The 22,295-nt window shown below is 32.0% G+C and overlaps 1 protein-coding gene across 2 annotated transcripts; it reads left to right on the forward strand.

Annotated features, from left to right (window-relative positions):
* The first annotated feature begins 1,331 nt into the window (after positions 1 to 1,331).
* Positions 1,332 to 22,029, forward strand: LOC140438519 (saccharopine dehydrogenase-like oxidoreductase). Of its 2 annotated transcripts, none has more exons than XM_072528183.1 (7): positions 1,332 to 1,583; positions 7,003 to 7,188; positions 10,015 to 10,251; positions 12,969 to 13,239; positions 18,959 to 19,196; positions 21,075 to 21,340; positions 21,888 to 22,029. In XM_072528183.1, the coding sequence occupies exons 2-7, from the start codon at positions 7,008 to 7,010 to the stop codon at positions 21,994 to 21,996; spliced, it is 1,302 nt and encodes a 433-aa protein (XP_072384284.1). In that variant the 5' UTR covers positions 1,332 to 1,583; positions 7,003 to 7,007; the 3' UTR covers positions 21,997 to 22,029. The 2 variants fall into 2 exon arrangements, with proteins under 2 accessions (XP_072384284.1, XP_072384291.1); XM_072528190.1 differs by having other exon boundaries at positions 1,332 to 1,507.
* The last annotated feature ends 266 nt before the right edge of the window (positions 22,030 to 22,295 follow it).

Below are 22,295 nucleotides of genomic sequence, written 5' to 3' on the forward strand. Positions count from 1 at the left end.
TGATCTTAATACGAAGAAAACACAGTACATGGTAGTCAGTAAGCGTGAAATATTAAATACACAGCTTTTGGTTAACCAACATCCAATTGACAGAGTGGACAGCTACACATACCTTGGTACCAACATTAACAGCCAATGGGATCACTCCAGTGAAATAAAACAACGCATAGGAAAAGCGAGATCGGCGTTCATAATGATGAAGTCTCTTTTCAGAAGTCACGATTTACCACTTGCTACCAAAATCTCTATCATTAGATGCTATGTATTTTCTACGTTATTATACGGAGTAGAGGCCTGGACACTTTCCGAAGCTTCTTTAAGAAAACTCGAGGCATTCGAGATGTGGTGTTACAGACGTATTTTAAGAATTTCATGGGTGGATCGTGTGACTAATGTTGAGGTCCTACGTAGAATAGGCAAGGAATGCGAGATTATTAACACCATCAAAGAGCGCAAATTAGAATATCTTGGCCATGTTATGAGGAATGAACAGAGATACGGCTTTTTGCAACTCATTCTTCAGGGCAAGGTATTTGGAAAGAGAGGACCAGGGAGAAGAAGAATATCTTGGCTTCAAAACCTGAGAAAGTGGTTTAATACATCGACAACCGGACTATTCAGAATAGCAGCAAGCAAAGTTAGGATAGCCATGTTGATCGCCAACATCCGGAACGGATAGGCATCGTAAGAAGAAGAAGAAGAAGATCCTAATATCCGGTATTAGGAACATTTTTTTTGTCAGTCTAAATTTATCGTTTTTTATAAAAATTTAAATTTTATTTTTTACTTCGTAGAAATGATTTATTTTCATTCAATAAATGATTCTCCATAGTCTATTACTTGTTTTGCTCTAAAATATTCATAAATTAATTGACGTATTAAAACTAATAGTAGGGTTAAAAAAAAAGTGTCCGATATTAGGGCACTTTACTCAGTCCTCGGTTAATGTTGATATAGTTGGTGTTATTATATTAATGTTGATATGGTTAGTGTTGATGTTAAATATATCTGAATTTCGTACGACATTAACATTACATTTCGGTTAAAGTCAGGATTAACCGGTTAATGTCGAGATGAACTATTTTCGAAGTTTAACCGTAACATATATATAATAAAATGTTCTTCGTTTTTTTTAATTAATTTTTGTTTTCTTTATATATATGATCTAATAGTCAACTTTCTGTCTTTTGCTACTGGTGTAAGATCGTGTGTATATAATATAAATTTATGTATAATAAAATGAAAAATAAACAAAACAATTACACCGTATATAACAGCAAAACAATTTCACCAGTGTCCAGTGTCAATAGTAAGTTGGTCGCCTTAACAGGAGACGAAAGTTAATTAAAGCATTAAGTAATAGCCTGTTATTCAAAGACTTGTTCAATGTTATCGTCGATACAACGGTCAAGAGCGTCAAGATAAAAACACGTTATGTCAATTTCAGTTAAACAGTTTAAAAAGTGTAGAAATAAATAATATAGTTAATGTTGTTTATTTATTTTGGGTAGGTAATGTATTCATTCACATAAAATATATAAGATTAATATTAATAATTGTTGGGATTATCCATATACTTAAAGGTAAGAACTTTCTGTTTTGATTGTGCATTTAAGTTTTATTATTCAAATAACTATCCTAAAGATATTAGGGAGAAAAATATTTCCTCGCACTCTCTTAGTCGCCGTGGAACCAGAGTTAGACATAAACGTCCTTTATTATACTTCACTTGATTCTATCCTGGGTTTTCTTCATCCAATTTAGCCCAGCAGTATTTTTTTTGGATCATCAAACCACCTTGCTTGTAGTCTTCCTCGACTTCTTTTTCCTAGACATGGTCTTTATTTAATAATTTTTGTACTGTCATTTGTTATTCTTTCGACTTGCAATATTTCTTTTATTTTAATTTGTTTGTTGTTCAGTCGTTTTTTCCTTTACCTTTTACACTTTACGTCTCTTGAAGTCTTTATGCTATTTTTTCGTTATGATGCGAGCAACATAAAGTACTCGTACGTTAATGACGGGAAGATTTTCTTCTTCACGTTCCGCCCCTATCGAAGATTGGAGATCATTCTGTCAGTTATAATTTTGTTGGTTACGCACCTGAATAATTTAATTGAACTGCATTATATTTCTTAATAGTTAATATTTTTCACCTCTCATGATGTTTCGAACGTTTCCAGGTGTTTAATGTCGGTTTGTGTTGTTTTCTAGACCTCAACCCCATACAAAAGGACGGAGAAAATATAACATCGAATGATTCTTGTCCAGAGCGTTATATTGATATTTAAATTACAGAAAAGTTTTCTTATTCTGTTAAAAGTTGACCGTGCAATTTCAATGCGGCACCTTATTTTTTTTGTCTCTTCAGTATCTTCTGTGATCCATGCTCCAAAGTATTTCTACGAAAATATTTGCTCAATTTCTGTATTATGTAGTACTAGCTTAACTTTGTTATTTTGTGCTTTTGTAAATACCATGAACATGGTTTTCCTCAAAATTAATTTATAGTTCATAATCGTTCGAGCAAGGTGTTGCAGTTCTTCTAGTGTTCCCACCAAAAGGACAGTATCATCAGGAATATGTTATTAACTGGCTCACCGTTTATTATTAAGTCCTCATTGACTTCTGCCAACGCTAATTCTGAGATGACTTCGCTGTATAAATAAAACAACAATGGTGATAAAATACACCCTTGGCGCATCCCACGGCAAATCTGGATAATCTCAGCAAGTTCATTTTCAACTTTCACTTTCGCTGTTTGATTCCAATAGAGGATACATATAATTTTAATATCTCTACTGTCTATGTTTTTATTTAACGCAATTTCTTTCTCAAATTGAGATCAATTGATCTCAAATCAATGAAACAGGCATATGCTTCCTGATTCATATCTAGGTATCTCTGTGAAAAAACACTTACTGCAAACAGTGTATCCCGTGTTCCCAGACCTTTAATAAAATCCAATTTGTATATAACTTATGTCTTCGTCTAATTTCTAATGTATGTATTCTATTTTGAATTACTTACTTCGTTTGGAGTACCAGAAACTGAATTCACTACGAATTTTGACCAGGATGAACGGCATGTGGAATGCAATTTTAGATTCCCTTGCCGAGTAATTTATCCAGTTGTTTGTTTCGCAAGTTTTAGGAAACACAGTGGTAAAAATTTGAATTCGGTTTCGCTAGGTAGAAATCGTTTGATTTCTCTTTTTGTTTTTAGGTGGCGTAGTTACGTCCGTATATAGTTATTTTGATAACTATTGTCTAGGACAGGAGAGATTTTGTTATGGTTCAGAGCAGTGGCTATACCGTTCTGACGAGACCTAAAGAGGTCGAAATACTTTAGCGGTTAGCGCTGCCCTGTATCAAAACAAAAATCTAATACTGTCATTATGTATTGTGAATTAGTTTTAAAAATAATTTCAAAACATGACTCATTAAGGCTATGGTGCGATGTTCATTGCACTCCTTTGCATTTGCTTTTTTGGAAAGAAGTATAAAATGTCGATTGGTGCCATTTTTTAGGTAATATACCCTATATATGGTATTGAACATATCCAAAAGAAGGTTAATAGTTTCAATATTCACAATTTTGAGTAATTCGGTGGAAACTTTATCAGGCCCAGGAGATTTACCACTTTTAGCTTGTTTCATTGCATATTCGATTTCTTCTCGTATAATGTCAGCCCCAGTATCATCTTTAAATTCTTTTGGTGCTTCTGTTCTCTCTTTATCTTTAAAAAGCTATGCTGTATATTGTGTCCATCTCTGCATTTTTACAACGGGAGGATGCATTAAATAAAAATCCTAGATCGCTAATAAAGAGCTATTTTTTATTCTTCAATATATCAGCTAATCTAAAAGCTATCGATAACAGTCTTCAATTTATGTCTTCTGTTTTATCTGTTATTTATTATCCTAATTCCAAATATAATCACAATACTTGTTCCAAATATTTATTGATATCAAAACGGGGTCAATAGCTTACAAAAAGATAATTATGAATTCTTTAAATTTTATCGGTAGTGAGAGTTGACCTTGTTATATGACATACTTGGGGCAGGTACCTGTATATTCTCGTCGTCTCGTAGGTACATGTATGCACGTCTTGCATCAGTTTTGGTGCATTTTTAACATTGCATTTTATTAAGAAGTTTAAAAATATTCGATGATTTACCATTTTGTCATTTTATAATCATGTCACTTTATAATATTTATATCAAATTACTAATAAATTTATTTACAATCTAAATAAATTTTTTTTGTAGATCATAATTTTCAAACATTCACAATTTTTTTCATTCCAAGCATTAGGACACGGTTATTGCATCTTTTAGCCTTACTTCCATAAATTTTCTAATGCTTTTAACGTCTTTAATTCTGATTAGGTATATATATCCGCTCCTTTTTATTTAATTAGGTATCTGTTTCTTCGACTATATTACAAATTAGTTCGTCGTGTTGGCCATGGCCACTTCAGATATAAAAAGAGTAAACAAATAATTAAGAAAGTAAGAAACGGAAACAATGGATGATGGAAGACATTTTGGAACTGGAGAATAGCAGAAGAAAAACAATACACAATTATGCGGAGAAGTTTAAAGGACCATTAATATAAAAATCAAAAAGAAGAAATTTTTATGGTCTAAAGAACGAAGGTAAAGAAAATAATAGAAACAAAACACATAGAAAAGATACATGTATTGACTACCCAAAAAAGCTCTATAAAACACCAGAAATTACCACAAATGAAGAACTTAATACGTAAAATAACTGAAGAGCAGAAAAGCAGCAGGTAAAGACGGAATATCAAAATAATTATTGAAATATTATGGAGCAGCAATGACCAAATTTAACATTACTTAACAAAATTACAAAACACAATAAAATTCGGAAGAATGGAGAACGAGCGAACTAATTCTACTATTCAAGAAAGAAGAAAAAAAACACAGCCAGAAAACTACAGAGGTATAAACTTGTTAAATGCTACGCTAAAACTTACAATTAAAATTTTACAAGAACTAATGAATCAGAGGATAAGTTTAGCAGATGAACAACAAGGTTTTCGTCCTGGAAGATCGTCTACAAATGCAATATTGGTCATAAAGCAAATTACTGAGAAATCACTATAGTACTATTATTACTATTATTATTATTATTATTATTGATTTGTAAATAAAAACATGAAATTAACATCAGAAAGAGTTTAGTTATGGTTTATTTCAAATTAAAACGCAAAATAATAAAATTTAATAAAATAAATCAATCAGCATAACCTCAAAATGTGACGTATTTGATTTTAATTAAATATTTGATTACAATCAAGTTTTGATTAGCGTTCGAACAATCGGCCCTAAGACTCAAAGATGTAATCCATCTTCTGTATAATAGAGAAGGTACCCTAAATATTATAAAAACTATTGAAAACATCTACCAAAACAACAAAATGGAATTCAGAATATATACACAACTTACAAAACCTATAAAAATAGGCAGCGGAATATGACAGATAGACTCATTGAGCCCCATAATCTTTCAATTTAATCATGGATGAAATCAGCAAAAGTGTCACCAAAGGAAGAAGATACAGAATGGGAAATAAAGAAGTAAAAATAATCTGTTACGCAGAGGACGCAATATTGATAGCCCAATATGGCAATATTGCGTCAGTAATGAAAATAAAATACCTTGGAATTACACTGTCCAGCTATGGAGACCTGGACAAAGAAGTGAGAGATCAAGTACAAAACGCAAATATACTGACAGGGTGCCTTAATAACAGTATATGGTGAAACACATTAACACTGAGATGAGGTCAAGAATTTATAAAGCCAGTGTAAGACCAATAATGACATATGCCTCAATATTGACAACATAAAAGCTACTGGAAATAGAATTACAGGAAATACGCTGAGAGATGGAAAGAGAAGTGAAGACATTAGAAGAAAATGTATCGTACAGTGTATAAACGATAACTAAATAGAAAAAAAAATGGAATAACCACATAAGCATAATGGGGGAGACCCTTGTGGTCAAAATAGTAAGAGATAAACCACCAGTCGGCAGAAGAAGTATCGGACGGCCGCGCAAAACATGGAGTGACAATTTTCCATAGAGGTATTAATCCGCCAATGAACAACCAGAATTATTGTTTATAAAGAGGAAGAAGAAAAAGAAATTTCGTTAGTAAACTTGTCTCTCATGATTTTGTTTAGCTAGTAATATTTGAACTACTTCTTTAAATGTGTAAAGTGCGATGAAAGAATTAAATAATTAATTAAAAATCTCTTAAATGCAATGGTAATTGCAACAAGAGTCTTCACTATACCTGCAACGATTACAATACTTCCCAACTGGAGTTTTTAGAGAGCAATAAAAGCAATGTTAAATGGTTTTGTGATATGTGTTCCCTAAAATAAGTAACCGCTAAATGCTTGAACTGGATTAATTCAGTTTTGCATGCTGTATTAATATTGGAAATGTTTTAAGCCTTTGTACTTTCTTTTTGATTTACAATTAAATATTTATAAACAAAAAAAAGGAAAATACTGTTTTTATTTTATTTTGTGTCATTTTATGAGGTGCTGATATTGGTTGTGTTTTTGCGTTTGGCATACCACCGCAAATAATGATATGTACCACCAGTGGTACATGTACCACAGTTAAGAACCGCTGCTCTAGAGTTATGTAGAGAAAAAATCTAAGGTTACACCGGACAGGTCACGGAATGTAAGGAAAGTGTTAAAGTTCTGATTGCGACTGTTTAGTAGAACACTTAGATGATCTCTTAACATTTGATTGAAAAAGTTTATATTTTAAACTTAAAATAATTTCTTGATCACCTGGTATCTCATTTAAATGCAAATAATTGCCTCGCTCGCCGTTACCGACGTCTATAACCAGTTGATACTCAAACAGCATACTAAAATGAAATGACGTTGTCTGCATCTTCCGAAATCCTCAATACATAATTTTAACTTGATATAATTTTGTTTAGTTATCATGATGAGTGACCAACGATTGGATCTTTTATTGTTCGGTGCAAGTGGATTTACGGGAAATAAGTGTATTCCGTATCTTTATACTATATCTAAGGAAAATGGACGGAACTTGACTTGGGGAGTTAGTGGACGCTCGGAGGAGAAGTTAAGAAAAGGGTTAGAAACAACGGGACAGAAAATTGGTAAGTGTTAGTTTTATCAGAATGTACCATAAATTTTACACGTTTAAAGGGAAATATACCACATACCACATAAATTTTAGCAAATTATAGATGATTTCAGAAAGATAAATAAAATTACACTGCTTATTTTTTCGAACCTCTTTTCTCTTTTTTATCAAACTTTATATTATTTCTTTGATCGTTAATAATTCGATTCCGTAAGTATTTAGCTTTTGTTTGTATAGCCTCACTTTTTATATTGTAGTAAGAAGTCTCTTGTAAATAAAATATTGTTCTTGGACCTTATACCTTTACCTGCGTATACATAATCTCTGAACATAGAGTTGGGGAAACAGAAATTCTCCGTAGGACGCTGTCCTTGCAGCCTGCCTTCAATCTATACTTCTTCTGTTGACTACTTTTCCAACTTTGCTGTTTCATATTCTGCTCGGCCTGTCCCCTTACGTTTTTTGTCAATATCCATCTTCCAGATTTTTTTCACCGTTCTGCTGCATTTCATTTGTACCATATGTCTGAACAATATTAACTGTTTAGATTTAACTCTAGCCAATGCCTATTTCACATTCGTGTAATATTGCATCTTTAATCCGTTCTAATCTCGACATTCCAATTGCCACGTGAAGACACCGCATCTCGTACGCGTGTAGGTTTATTTAGATTCCGTTTGCTTAAGACTCAAATTTCTTTCGTCTAGAGTAAAACTGGTATATAAACGGCTCTAAATACTTTCATTTTGACTTTTAAAACTTCTAAACTAACCTCTTTTTCCTTGAAGACTTTTTTTTATTGCTATCAGTATCTATTCCTCTATGTGGTTTTAATTTAGATTCTAAATACTTAAAATCTTCAATTTGGCTTTTTACATTTCTCTATTACAATTTCTTCTTATTTATGTTCTGTGGATACTATTAATACTATCATAGTTTTTTCAGGGTTCATAAACATACCGAACTTTTTAAACTTTTTGTTACATGTTTTTAGATTTGCCTGTATAAAAAGCTATGAACTTTTTCTTAAATTACAAACATTGATTGACTGATATTTTTTGAACATGAAGATAATAAATAAAAGAGTACCTACTTAACGAAATCTGTGTTATGCAAGATTTTTTTTTTTGACGAGGAGTTCGCCTTTATTCCTGGTAGGCACACAGGTAGGTCCACAGTAGGCACAAAAAGAGATGATACAGTAGACGTTACAGAAGACTAGCGCGGTGTTTCATACTATATTTTTAAAATTTAAATAATATTTTTAAACAATAAATAATTGTATTATATATTTATTATTTATATTTTGAATAAATTATATTATAATAAAATACTACTAACGCCATCTGTTAACATATTGAAAGAGCATACGGCGTTTACATCAGAGAACTAACGAACACTGTGTTCGTTAGTTCTCTGGTTTACATCTGATAGACCTGTCAAATTCAGACGAGATTAAATTAATATTAAAATATAAATAATTATCATTTGATGATGATAATTATTATATAAACTAAATAAGATGTTTAAAAATAATAATTCTATTTATATGAAATTATTTTAAAATGAGAAATGTCATGAAAATGTAAACAGACGGTTTAATTTTGTTATTAATTAGATGACATCTATGACTTCAATTTTGATATTCGTTACGAGTCGAATCTTTTGTTGATAGATATTCTTTTAATTTTTTAATTTCTCATTTAATCCCTGCATTTTGTTAGTTATTTTCATGCAGTTTTTAATTTAAACCTGCTTAGAATAAATATATGATCACTAGAAACGAATTGATCGAGAGTAGTTAAATCGATGTGAAGAACCTTCATTTCGTAACATTATCCGTGACGCCTTCTCGTGGCGCTAGTCCCGTGACGCTCTCCTCAGCATTTTACTATAGAGAAAAAGTAATACAACGCGACTATAGACGCTTTGCTTTAAAAGATGGTACAGTGGGCGGTACAGTAGATTAGCGCGAAGCTTCATGTTTTCTGTATTTTTAAAATTTAAATATTGTTTTAAAAATTGAAATAATGTAATTTTATTATTTATTTATTATTTATATTTTAAACAAATTATATAAAAACAAAATAATTCAACAAATTATTATGTTTGCTCCTAACGCCACGTGCTTACGTATTAACAAATCATACGTTGTTTACTTCTGACAAACCTGTCAAATTCACGCAATATTAAATTAATATTAAAATATAAATAAATATCATTTGATGGTTAATTCAATTATTATATAAATTTAAGTAAATAAGATAATACCTAATAATAATTATATTTATAGAAAATTATTTTAAAATGAGATATAAATGAGATGATAAAAAAATTTTTATAAACATTTAAACAGATGATTCAATATTGTTATTAATTTGATGGCATTTGTGACTTTCATTCAATTTTGACAATCGCTACGAATTAAATCTTTAGTGACAGATATTCTTCAAATTGTTTGCTTCGTATTTAATGTCTATACTTTGTTAGTTATTATTCATGCAGTTAGAGTAAATATATGACGACTAAAATGCCAAGAATCGATGCCAAGAACCGCTATTCTATGACGCTACCCGTGACGAGGCCATCTTGTGTCGCTAGTTCCGTGACGCTCGCCTTAGCATTTTACTGTAAAGAAAAAGTAATACAACGCCAGTATAGAAGCTTCGTTTCAAAATATATTCTGGAAATAATTTTTATATTTCTTTATAATTATATAATATTGTTTGCAAAAGCATTTGTAATACTAAGATACAACCAAACACTTTTGAACAATTTTTGAATCTTATCTTTTAAATTTATCGTTATAATCAAAACCCATATTATTGTAATTTTCCAGGTGCCGATTTGTCAAATATACCGATAATAGTGGCAGATGTTAAAGACCAAGAATCGATCAAACACATGGTAAAGAAAACTAGAGTATTAATAAACTGTTGTGGACCATATAAATATCTAGGAAAACCTGTAGTGGAAGCGTGTATAGCTGCTGGCACTCATCACGTCGATGTTACGGCTGAACCAGAATTTGTAGATATGCTTTCTACGGATTGCCACGAAGCGGCTAAGGAAAAAGGTAAGAAAAAGATTATAAAGTCTTTATCTATTCTTATGCTCATCTATTAACTATAATTTTTAGATGTCTCTATAGTTTATACAAGCAATAGTAAATGTATCAAAAATTTACAAAGGAACATAACTTTTACTATATTTTTTTTAAACAAAAACTTTACAACACTTTTTTGTAAATTACGCAGCCTCAAAGTTGGGTTAATAATTCATTCACATTGTAAATAAAGTCTTTCAAAATTTAAACATTTAAGGATACACTCTACTAAATTTTAATCTCCTATTATGAACGTAAGTAGGGAGAGAGCCGCACATAATAGAGCCTAGACACTAAAATATTTGCCGGTAAATTCAAAACGTCTGTTCTGAATAATCACCACTATTAAGAACTCATTTAAAAACAATGAAAGACCTATATAGCCATAACATAACCAATAAAAACTTATCCTATGTCAAAAAATATAGTTTGTCCAAAAACTCAATTCTGTCCATAACATACATTTATATATAAATTTTTATACGTAAACTAGTGATTTTGCCCGTAACATGCGACGGGGGATTCAATCAATTGCCATCTACAGTCACTCATTAAATTTTAAAAATAATAAACTTCTTGCATGTAAACCCAGTAAATATAAAGTATGATCCAGAGCACTTCTGACCTAACATCATGTTTTTTACTATAATATATATTTTTTGATAGCACGGTATATACATTATATATACTATACGTCTCACGTTGTTTGATTTAATGTGTCATATGCTAGGATTCGGCTAGTTGTTCAAGCCTTCTTCAGGTCAATAAAGCAAATTTACCTTTAAACAAAAATGTCAAAAATATGATTTTAGCCTATCTTCCATTAAGAAGATTCGATAGAAAAATATTTTTTTTTATATTGAATCACACACTTTTTTTTAGAAAAAGTCAGGTCTGAAAGGGTTAAGTGTGTCTATTATCATCCATAGTTTCATATGATATCTCGTATGTCTCTATACATTTATTAATAAGGAAGATGCTGGGTAGTGCCCTTTTGGTAGTCTCCTTGTTTCTTATATCTTTCCCCATCTTCATATATTCTTTATATACTCCCTTTCATTTGCCATGTCGTATGTTAGAATTCGATCAGTTGTTTATTTTGTGCTTAGCTAGAGGCCTTCTTTAAGCCAATAAATCAAAATTTGTCTTTTAGTTAATCTATTTTTATCCATAGTGCCCTCTGATATCTCGTATGTCGCTATACGTTCATTTATAATGAAAATACTGTGTAGAGCCCCTTTTGGTATTTACCTTGTTTGTTTTATGTATCTTAATATATATTTATATCCTCCCCTTTCATTAAACGCATCACACGCTGCAATCGGACCAATAACAACGAAGATATAGTATAATGCCCTTTTGGCAATGCCGTATCGCGTGTTTTTCTATCTCAACATATTTGCTACCCCCTATTCTTTCCAATGATATACCATACGCCACGATCCGACGAACCATTCTATATAGCCCCATCACAAAACGTTCAAAAGATAGTTTGCTAATTAAATCTTATAATATTATAAATCTTATAGCTTACAATTACAGTTACCTATATTTTTAGCGATTTTGCGAACAAATTATTTACTAATGAAGTAGTTACATTTCCGAGTAAGGATATTTGAATCATTAATTTGTGGCATAAATTAGTAATAAATCAATCGTATCGTTTCAAGAACAAAATATGATTAAATGTCAGTTTGTAGTTAAGATTTTTTCCTAGGTGGCGCTAGGAGTTATCGTTCAGGACAAACAGTGTGACTTGTCGTTGTAGCCTTTTATACAAATAGATGTATATTATTTTTTTGTTGGAAGGAAGTAAATGTATATTTCACTATCTGTTTTTCATTACATTAAAACGCCAAAGCACAAAAAGACCAAAAAATTAAACACACATATTCTGAAATTTATTTATTTCTATAATTTTCTTTATTCCCAAGCCACACCCTAAAAGCTATCCTTAGGCTACTTTTATGCACTCCTTTTTCGTCTCCTGGCGACAAAAAACACGGTTTTTGCAAATGAAACAAACTGGAACTTTTTTTAGCGTGTTTTTGGCACTTATCGTTTACAGATACACTTTGTTAAATATATCAGTGACCACCAATGCAAGAATCCATAGGAGCATATACACTACATGAAGAATTAAAATAATTGTTTTTGTTATCATTTGATGATGAATCCCACAAAGATGGTCGTTTTTCAATTTCGTCGATAAATAGTTAACCATCGAGATGTTCCATGTCAACAACACACGCCTTCATATATCCACACACGTCTGCAAGCTATCAAAATAAGTTCTTATTTAAGCATCAGCGACAATAAACGCGTTGCATAAAATAAAAGCACCAATATAATTCAATATACTTATGTAATAAAATGTAATAAAAAGTAGTCGAAATACTAATAGTAAAATACAGATTCATGTCCACAGATTCATTTAAGAATCTGAAACTTATGAAAAATATTTAGAAGAAAACTGATCATGAAGAGCGCTGAATGGAAGATTTAGTCATATCACTATAATGTGGCAATGGACGAAATATATCCAGACAAAATGTAGAACAAACTAAATGAATAACAGGATGAATTCTTTCCTGCCTACCGTTAAAAAATCAGGACACTTTTCCTTTCTACTGTTGGATGTGATTTTTTTGCTTGTAGTACTATAAAATAAATAACATTCATTTTAGGTGTCTATGTGGTAACAACGTGCGGAATGGACTGCATTCCTACCGATTTGGGTTTGGCTTATCTCGAAGAAAAATTTGACGGCGTTCTTAATTCATTAGTAGCATATTTGGAAGCCTGGCAGGACGATAAAAGCTCAGGACCGGGAGCAGGTTATGGCACTTGGGCCAGCCTTGTACATGGAATGAAGCATGGTACACAATTCAGAAGGTTAAAGGAAAGAATGTTTCCTGGCAGAAAACCTGCTCCCTTTCAACCAGAGCTGAAAGTAAAGTAAGTTATTTTTTGAAAGTAGAACGTAAAATATTTTATTTATATTTTTTTACATTTAATAGATATGTACTATGTTAGTGTATTCGCATACGTTAAGGCTTTATGCATTACTTCAATTCTTATGATTTTGGAACTGGTCTAATAATTTTTGACTTCTATATTTAACAATATAATATAAATATGGCTATATATTTGGGACATAAAACTCGAAGAAGAGAAGGCATGGGACGAATGATAGTTAAAGGCAACGTAGCGGGCAATAAATTCAGAGGAAGATTTCTATTACGATGAAATAGTCAAATGAATTACACGACACCACTACATCCTTACGAAGGAGAAACGATAGAGGAGAATTATATTTAACAATTGTGTCCATGACTAGTTATATTGATATATTTTTTTCTTTATAGTTATATTATTATTGCACCTATTATGTATAAGACTTTTAATTGCATTTTTATATAATTGATATTCTCTCTTACACGTTCAGCTCCGTCTCTTTTTTTAAGGTAAAACAGTGGGCCACTGAGATGTATTTGTGTAAACTAATTAATTTTTAAGGTACACTTTAAAAAGTCATTTTTAATAAATATGGGTACAAAAAAATTAATTTGGTCACAAAAAAAAACTCACCGCGTGAGTCGCGTTGGTGGCCACAGGGCAGAAAATGTGTCGCTTGAACTTAAAAAAAAATAATAATCTGATTGAGAAAAGATATAATTATGAACCTAGATAACTAACATAAGTAATTATTAAATGGCAACAATATCAAGAAAACAAATTAATTATCTAATTTTGAATTTCTCCATGAAAACGTCTAAAACAATTTTCTAAGCACAATCCCGGATGTTCAGGGCACTCAGCACAATGAAACAATGAGTCCTTTCTTTCTTTTTTAGTTTGCCAGCAATATTTACACCGTCGTCGTTTTGTAATACCATTAGCTGATTTAGGGCAATGGGATGGCAAATGAAACGTCAAATTTTTCTTGACTTGAGGGATTTTTGGGTTTAATAACAAAAGACTATCAATCACCGACAATCGAAAGTCATACAATGACATTTTTGTATTAGAATTATTATAGAAATAGTATGCATTGATTAGCATAATTTGAAAAATATGTATGCCTATTTTTTTGTACCACCTCATAGTTTTGTGTTCGCAACTATAATAATTTAACATCTGGTCGCCTAAGTCAATACCACCTTTCTTTTTGTTATATTCAGCGACTAAACGGGGCTTTTCTTTATCGATTCCTTTCCTAGATATTGTTGGAACCATTTCATGACCAAATTCGGAAGAGATCATTAAAATATCTCACTGATCTTTCCATTTACACACACATATCCCTTTATTATTGTAAGCACTCACCAGTTCATTTTGTTTTAATTTTTGAGAAACAACTTCGTGTGGATTTTCCGCTCTTCCTGTTCTCAATGTTCCTGTAAGATAAGTTTTAACCGAAAGTAGTTTTTTACACAATGGAACACTATTATAAAAATTATCCATATATAAGGAGTGACCAACATTTAGTTTCGAATCCATCAAATTTAGCACTACTTTTTCCGTATGATTACGTCCTGCAACTACAGGGTCACTAGCTCCACTATAAACTAATATGCGTTAAATCATCCCGGTACATTCTACCAAAGTATACAGTTTGACACCATATTTGTGTCATTTGCCCTTGAAAAATTGACGAAAACTAAGTCTTCCTCTACATAAAATTATAGATTCATCCAGGGCTAATTTTCTTTCTGGATAATAAAGATTCTCCATTTTTGTTATTAAAAAAATCTAATAATGGAGATATCTTGGCAAGTCTGGACTGGTTATTGTCATTATTATTGTTAAAATGTAAGGCACGCAAAATTAACATAAAACGATTTCGGCTCATGTATTGTCCAAACACTGGAATACTAAATAAATGATTTTTCTTCCAATAATCATTCATACGATTAATTTTTATGGTTCCCATGTGAAACAACAAACCAAGAAAAATTTTAAATTCTTCTACAGTTATATCCTTCCAAGCTGCAATTCTACTTTTCTCAGATTTACTTAGAGAAAGAATATCAACGGCATATAAATTGCTATTTTGAATAATCAGGTCATAAAATAATTCACATGCCAATAAATTGAAGTAATCAATAGGATTGCTGCAACCCACATTAATTTTTAATCCTGGTATTGCTGTAAATGGTAGCACTGTAGGATGTTGAACCTCTGAAGACCATTCAATAATATTTTGAGACTCATCATCACCATCATCATCTACAGATTCTTCTTGTAAATTAGGATCGTCTGTCCGATCATCTTGATCACAATATAAATCTTCATCACTTGCGTCACTAGCGTCATGTGAATCTTCTAATATGTGTAATAATTCATCATCTGAGATTGGCTGAGAAGTTTCCCACCTACCTCCTTTAGAAGTCGAAGGTTGGCAATATTCATCACTCATTTTAAAAATAATTTAAAATTGAAGTATTTAGCAAAACACGTGCAATGACTAACAGTAAAACCAAAAAACATCTAACACCGAAGGCGTAGAAAATATTACTAAATGCATAGCAAAATAAACCGACGGGATTAGATTATGATAATACAACAAATTATTGCAAATGCAATATAATCTAAATACATCTGGTGATTCTTTCAAAGCTTACCGATGCTTTTAATTTTATTACTTTACAACCTTTTACTACAGCTAATTTTGTCGTTTTCGAGCGCGTCTAGTTTGAATATTTAAAAAGTATGCAATGAAATTGAGGGTTTCATTTTATTTTATTATCCAATTTATCAATGGGACAGAAGATATTTGTTATAATTTTTGAAAAATCCGCCTAGATAACATTCATACATTGTCATATACTCAGAATAAAGTTTAACATCAGAATTCGAAAACCAAACACAAACTCCAGTATATGCCAGTGTTTCGAAGCGGCCAGCAGATATTTGTTGTAATTCGTGAAAAATCCGTTAAGATAACGTTCATATATTGTCATATAGTCAAAGACCGCGCGACTCGCGTTGGTGGCCTCTGAGGCTATATTCACGGAACGCGACAGTCGCGTTGTCGGACTTGAACGTGTTAAGAGATTTAAATTAAGATATGCTATAAATAAAAGAATTGTTGCGTTTACACTATATATATGTATTGTCTTTTATTTTTTAGTCTAATTTATTACACGATAAAAGTGTACTGTAATGACGTTCAAAAGTAACAAAATTTTTATTTATCGAGTGATCAACAATTTAACAACAACAGCGTATATTTTTGACCCACTAGTAGTAGGAACACATTATAAAAAAATCATGTTTGAGCGGTATTACTCCCGACTTTGGATAATGCCGCTTAGGGTACAGGGTAATGATGCACAAACATATTTTTTGATAATTTTGGATACATAAATCACATATGTATCCATCCGGTGAATCCCATTCTGAACATATGGCTTAAGACCACATCCACAGATGGTACAGCGATAACACAACTCACAATCACAATTTTTTCCGAACTCTTCGCAAAAAATGCATTTATTATAATCGCCATTCACATCTTTGCATCATCGCTATCATTGTCACAAAGGTGATTATTTTCATCTTTACTGTCTGATGAACTTCCTTTAAACATTTTTCTTTTATAAGATTTTTGTTTAATAACTTTTTTTTGTACCGATTTAGAATCTTTTTTTTGTATTACTAAGTTTTCTCTATTTTGTTCTTTTCTTTGTCCTTTAAAATAATTTTCATAGAAGTCGCAGTCAATATGATGGCATGTTGTTTACGCTTTCTTTCACCTGATTTAGAAGATCATGCAATAGTTATTGTCATTGCTATAATAGTAAAGAATACTGAACTTTTATGCTTATCCACAAGTTTTTGGTTACAACCAACTTCCAAAACAGGTTCAGAACATTTATCCTTATTTGATGGATCTGCCAAAGGAGATGTATGTCTTGAAACTATGCCTATACCACCAGACTGCGCATCTTAAAAATTCTAGACATTTGGATCTTGATTTTCAGCGATTTGTTCTGTTTTTTGAGCCATCAGCGAAGCTGCCAGAAAATCTTGATCTATAAATACAATGGGCTTCAATTTGGCTAAAACGACACATCCAGCTGCTGTGTTCTATGAGAACTGTGTGGTGGAATGGAAAGTATTGTTGTGAAAGAAATGTTTGAGCCAAGTGACAAATAAGTCTTCATTTCTCCAGCCATTTTTAGAAGTGGTGTATAATGCACCGGCTGGTCCATTTTTTTCTAATAAAGGCGTGATTCTCTGTCTGGCAAAAATAAACATGGGCGGTATGAAGTTTCCGGCTGCACTTGTTGTGCACACGACTGTTGTGTTGCTTCCCCGATCACCGCTTGTAACAGATCTGACTTTTTTTTGTCTTTTTTCGGCGAAAACTTTTCCGGGGACTGTCGCACTGGTGATATTAGTGTCGTCAGCGTTGTACATTTTGTTTGGAATAAGCTTATGTTTTTCCATTAAGTCGCAAAGTTTATCATAGAAAAGGGTTATTTCTTATTTGTTGAAAGCAGGCATTCTATTTAAGCTTGTATTAATAATATAAAGAACCCAGCAACTTAACTTGTTCAGCAATTTCAATTTCTTGTTGTTTTCATTTTTTGTCGATTCTTAGCGTGATAGATGGTATGTTATATTGTTTTTTTTTGGACAAAATTCCTTTAGTCGCAGTTTAAGCAGATTAAAGATGTTCTTCTGTACAAGCCGCTTTAGCGGTGGTCGTTTGACGATTTATTTATCGACAAAAAACACCTAACCAAAAATTAGATCAGCTACAAGCAAATGTACTTCACGTACGGATTACACGAGCTGACTGTATGTTTGCATCGCTGTCTGTTAGAGGTTCCCTTCCCTTGTGTTTCACGCGACACAGTGAGCGCTATTACCCCTCCTTACCCTATATCTAGAGTTTTTAACGTAGGTTATAACTATTTTTATAGCATCCATAGCTAGTAGATGCATAGTACACTCTCTATAAATCAAATAATAGTTCGCTACTATCAATTAATACTAAACTTTCTCTCTTCTCCAATAGTCATAATATCACGACAGTAAGGGCTTGTTCTCACTTAGACGAACCGTCTGTTTTCTCGGTCCGTCTAAACAGACGGATTTGCAAGTGATTGTACAAATTATATGACACTATTCATATTAGATAGAAGCTCTGCCATTGCGAAAAGCCGTCTAAACGCCCGGATTGGATATAGTGTAAATAAATATGCCTATGAGACAGCACCACCGAAGTGTTTTCCTACTAAGATGTGATCCCCACGGATTACCTGGCAAACATCATTTCGGATTCTGCACTCGTTCAAAATGGACGTCGATGCTTGTATTTTGATATCGCTTATCGAAAATAAAACTTCTCTAGGCTTGTTGGAGCCGACCGGTGCAAATGATAACACTTTATTATGAGAAGAATGACTTACACCTTTCGTTTAAACTCACGATTTGCCCAAGTAAGAATGGGTAATAAATGGGTCTACCTATCAAAAAAATGTGTGGTAGTGACTACAGTATGCGCTGTTGCAAAACTTATTTCTTGTATGTTTATTTTTTGGATTGCATCTCTTTCTATAAACGGATCAAAATTTCAATGTAATATAAAAAGCTGATGAAAAAAGAGGTTTTCATAATAAATAAATCAACCAAACTAATATAGCTTTTTCTGCGTTTTCAGCTATTTTCCTCACCATGCCAAAGTAGTAGACGGGTGGTCATTAGTCTATCCTGCAGTGGATAAGCAAGTCATGAGAAAGTCACAAACTTATCTATACGAACATGAGAATAAGCGTCCGGTTCAAGTTGAAACCCTTATAAATATTAAAAGTACACTTCATTTAATAGGAATTTCTATCGGATTTTCGGTATGGTTGATGTTTGCTCAGTTTTGGTGTGGCAGATATCTTTTACTTAATGTAAGTATAGCAGATATATTTGAACAATTTTCGTAGCCAGACTAGTAGCATATAACAATATCAAGATTTTACCTTATGGAATAAAATTATTCTGAGATATCTGAGGTATTTAAAAACATAAAAATATACAGGGTATTTTATTAAAAATAAAGATCATGGACCCTCCTATACTTGCTTACCTTTAAATTTAGGTTTAGAAAGCTCACAATTAAATTTAGTAGTAAACGGGTAAACTTCGAAAACAATGCAACATAAAAATGAAATGAACATACTTTAAGGATTTAAGTCAGAATTTTACGCGTCAGCAAAAAATATTTTTATAAATTTCAGAATGTCTTCGGTCTTATCAGACCATCATCAGTTAACAACACATATAGTTAGCAATTAAAACTAGGCACTTTAAAACGTGCAAGAAAATAGAAAAATGTCAATAAGCACGAACACTTATTACATATCTAAATAGATATGTCACAGAAGTTATAATTGCTTCTGTTTCTTTTATTATCATATCGGGGTTCCAGATTTTTTCTTCCTCTGATTTTTACCAACTACCTATCGCTGTAGCTTCAACTTTAAATGTGGTATTATTTGTCGCAACATATCGCTTTATTTTCTATCATTAAGCTCTCAATGGTAAAGTGGTAATCGTAAACACTGTTAACACTGTAACTACAAACTGTAAATTTTTGGTGTCTTGAAACTCACGTCTTTGAACAAATTATTTCTTGCAGAGATTTTCTATTATTCCATCCGGAGTCCAATTCCTGCAATTTTTTCCACAATTTCCTGTTGTTATTTTGTACAAAGTTTAGTCACTATTATTATCTGCTACGAATTATTTGTTTTACATAAAATTTTAAATGAGAGTAGAAGTTTTCAATACTGGTGAGATTAAAAGTTTACATATTATAGTAAATTCTTAGTGTTAAGTTTAAACCATTGTCGAAGAAAAAGGTCATCTTCAATCATGTTTTAGTCAATTAAAGTCACAATGAGAATTATTTCCATATGCGGAATATGGACATTAAACAGCAATCCTGTAGAGTAGACGTTATTAATTATATTCAATTTCTTCTTCTTCTTCTTTTTCGCCTTCTTCTTTTTATGTAGTCATGACTCTGTCTGTTTTTCAATGTACCTCCAGTAAGTTGTCGTTCCATCGTTTTCGTGGTGTTCCTACTGATCGACTTCCTATTGGGGAACCGTCTCTTGCCGTCTATGCTACTCTTTTTTTTGTCATTCGGCTTATATGATAGTTCTCTTTTATTTCTTACCCAGTTCTTGATGTTCTTCACTTTGGATCTACGTCGTATTTCTGTACTTCTAGCTCTGTCCCATAGTGTCTTGTCATCAATTTTTCATCTTTGCTGTTTCTAACATCCTTTTGTCCTCTCTGTGTCAGGCTGTGTTTCTGCCGCGTATGTCATTATTGGTCTGATGACTATTTTGTAAATTCTGCCTTTTATTTCTTTCCCGATATTTTTATTTCTCCATATTTTTTCATTCAGGTAGCCTGCGGTTCTGTTGGCTCTATTCACTTGATCTTCAGTTTCGAGCTTTCCGTAGTTAGATAATGTGATGCCTAGATACTGCCTGGGGTGATTGCAAGGTGGATTGAGTAGCTATGCGGTTACCACAGCCAGTCCCAAGCCCGGATAAAATGTGGAGGGTGATTGGCAAGGTTAGCAACCTACCAATCGTAAAAACAAATACTGTTCAAAGAAACAATGCACAGCCTCATTTTAAATTTGTAAATATTAAAGATCAACTGTAATTGTTTATGCTAAGTCACTTCAATTGCCAAAAAATTTGTACCTCTTACCTAACAAGCACACCTCTTTATTTTTCCAATTTATTAACTATATTTTATTCTTTTAGTATCCCCGAGCATTCACATACGGTCTATTCAGCAAAGACAAATTGCCCGAAGATAAAATCGTAGAAAATTGTTGGTACCAGATAACTTGGTATGGTGAAGGATGGAAAGAGAAGTTGCCGGATAAGGATGCTCAGTATAGTACGCCTCCTAACAAAAGTATAGTAGCACAACTTAAAGCGAAAAATCCTGGGTATGCTCTTACTTGTGCTGGAATTGTTGGTTCAGCTGTGATGATCTTAACTGAGCGAGAAAAATTACCACCCAGGTAAACGCTGTCAAACTGATATCTACAACAAAAAGCTTCTTAAAATTGAACATTATTAGAAATATTTTTAATTTCCTTTATTTTTTTTTCTATCTTGGGCTACTCATAATCGATTTTCATTTCTTGTTTTCACGCTATTGCCATCTAGGATGTTGAGCATTTGTGCCTTTATCTTTATGAACTATTGCTAGTATTAACTGTCTGTCCTTCAAGTATCTGATCCACAACTTTGTTCTTTTTTAAGGAGCCCTTTTCTATTTACAGTGTGGAATCAACAGTTTATGTTTTATTTTTAAATTTTTTCATTTGTGCTGTATATATTATAAAGGATTTTCATTCAAAGATCAGAACAACCATATCTGCCTTCCAAGATATTGCCAAGTTACCCTCTTTCTATGAGGCATTGATTCATATCATATCATTAGTTTCACATTATCCAAGACAATTTCACACTGTTTAATATACCAATTCAGTTAATGATTTTTTATAATTTAAGTTTTAAAATTAACAATTGAATGTCTTAATTAAACTGCAATTATTGTTTTAGTGGAGGGGTCTATACTCCAGGAGCTGCTTTCCGAAAGACGTCCTTAATGAAGCTTTTGATGGATTATAAAACATTGACTATTGAAATTTTAAGTATTAACGATCTGTAATTTCTGTTTATTAATAATATTTATTAAAATCAAGCAGTAGTTTTATTATCCTCATCTAATCAATTATCCATTTAACAAAAACGTATACTTTATATCTAAACCTAACCTATTTTAAATATGTAATCTTGTAATATGTAATATTGTAATCTGATGTTACATCTGCAATTTATGGAACACCGATATTACCTAATCTTTTAGTGTATGGTATTTACAACTGCGAGAATTTTCAAAAACCTAAATTATTACTATACTTGTATATTACTAGAATGTGGCCCGAATTGGGATTCTAGAACATATGG

The sequence above is a fragment of the Diabrotica undecimpunctata genome, chromosome 1, assembly GCF_040954645.1.
Source record: "Diabrotica undecimpunctata isolate CICGRU chromosome 1, icDiaUnde3, whole genome shotgun sequence".
NCBI classification, from domain to species: Eukaryota; Metazoa; Arthropoda; class Insecta; order Coleoptera; family Chrysomelidae; genus Diabrotica; species Diabrotica undecimpunctata.

What these genes read in the sequence shown, in the direction of transcription:
- LOC140438519 (XM_072528183.1), top strand. Translation starts at nt 7,008, where the DNA reads ATGATGAGTGACCAACGATTGGATCTTTTATTGTTCGGTGCAAGTGGA. An exon ending in CGAAGCGGCTAAGGAAAAAG is followed by an intron (nt 10,252 to 12,968) that starts GTAAGAAAAAGA and finishes CATTCATTTTAG; the next exon opens with GTGTCTATGTGGTAACAACG. An exon ending in CGAGAAAAATTACCACCCAG is followed by an intron (nt 21,341 to 21,887) that starts GTAAACGCTGTC and finishes TTATTGTTTTAG; the next exon opens with TGGAGGGGTCTATACTCCAG.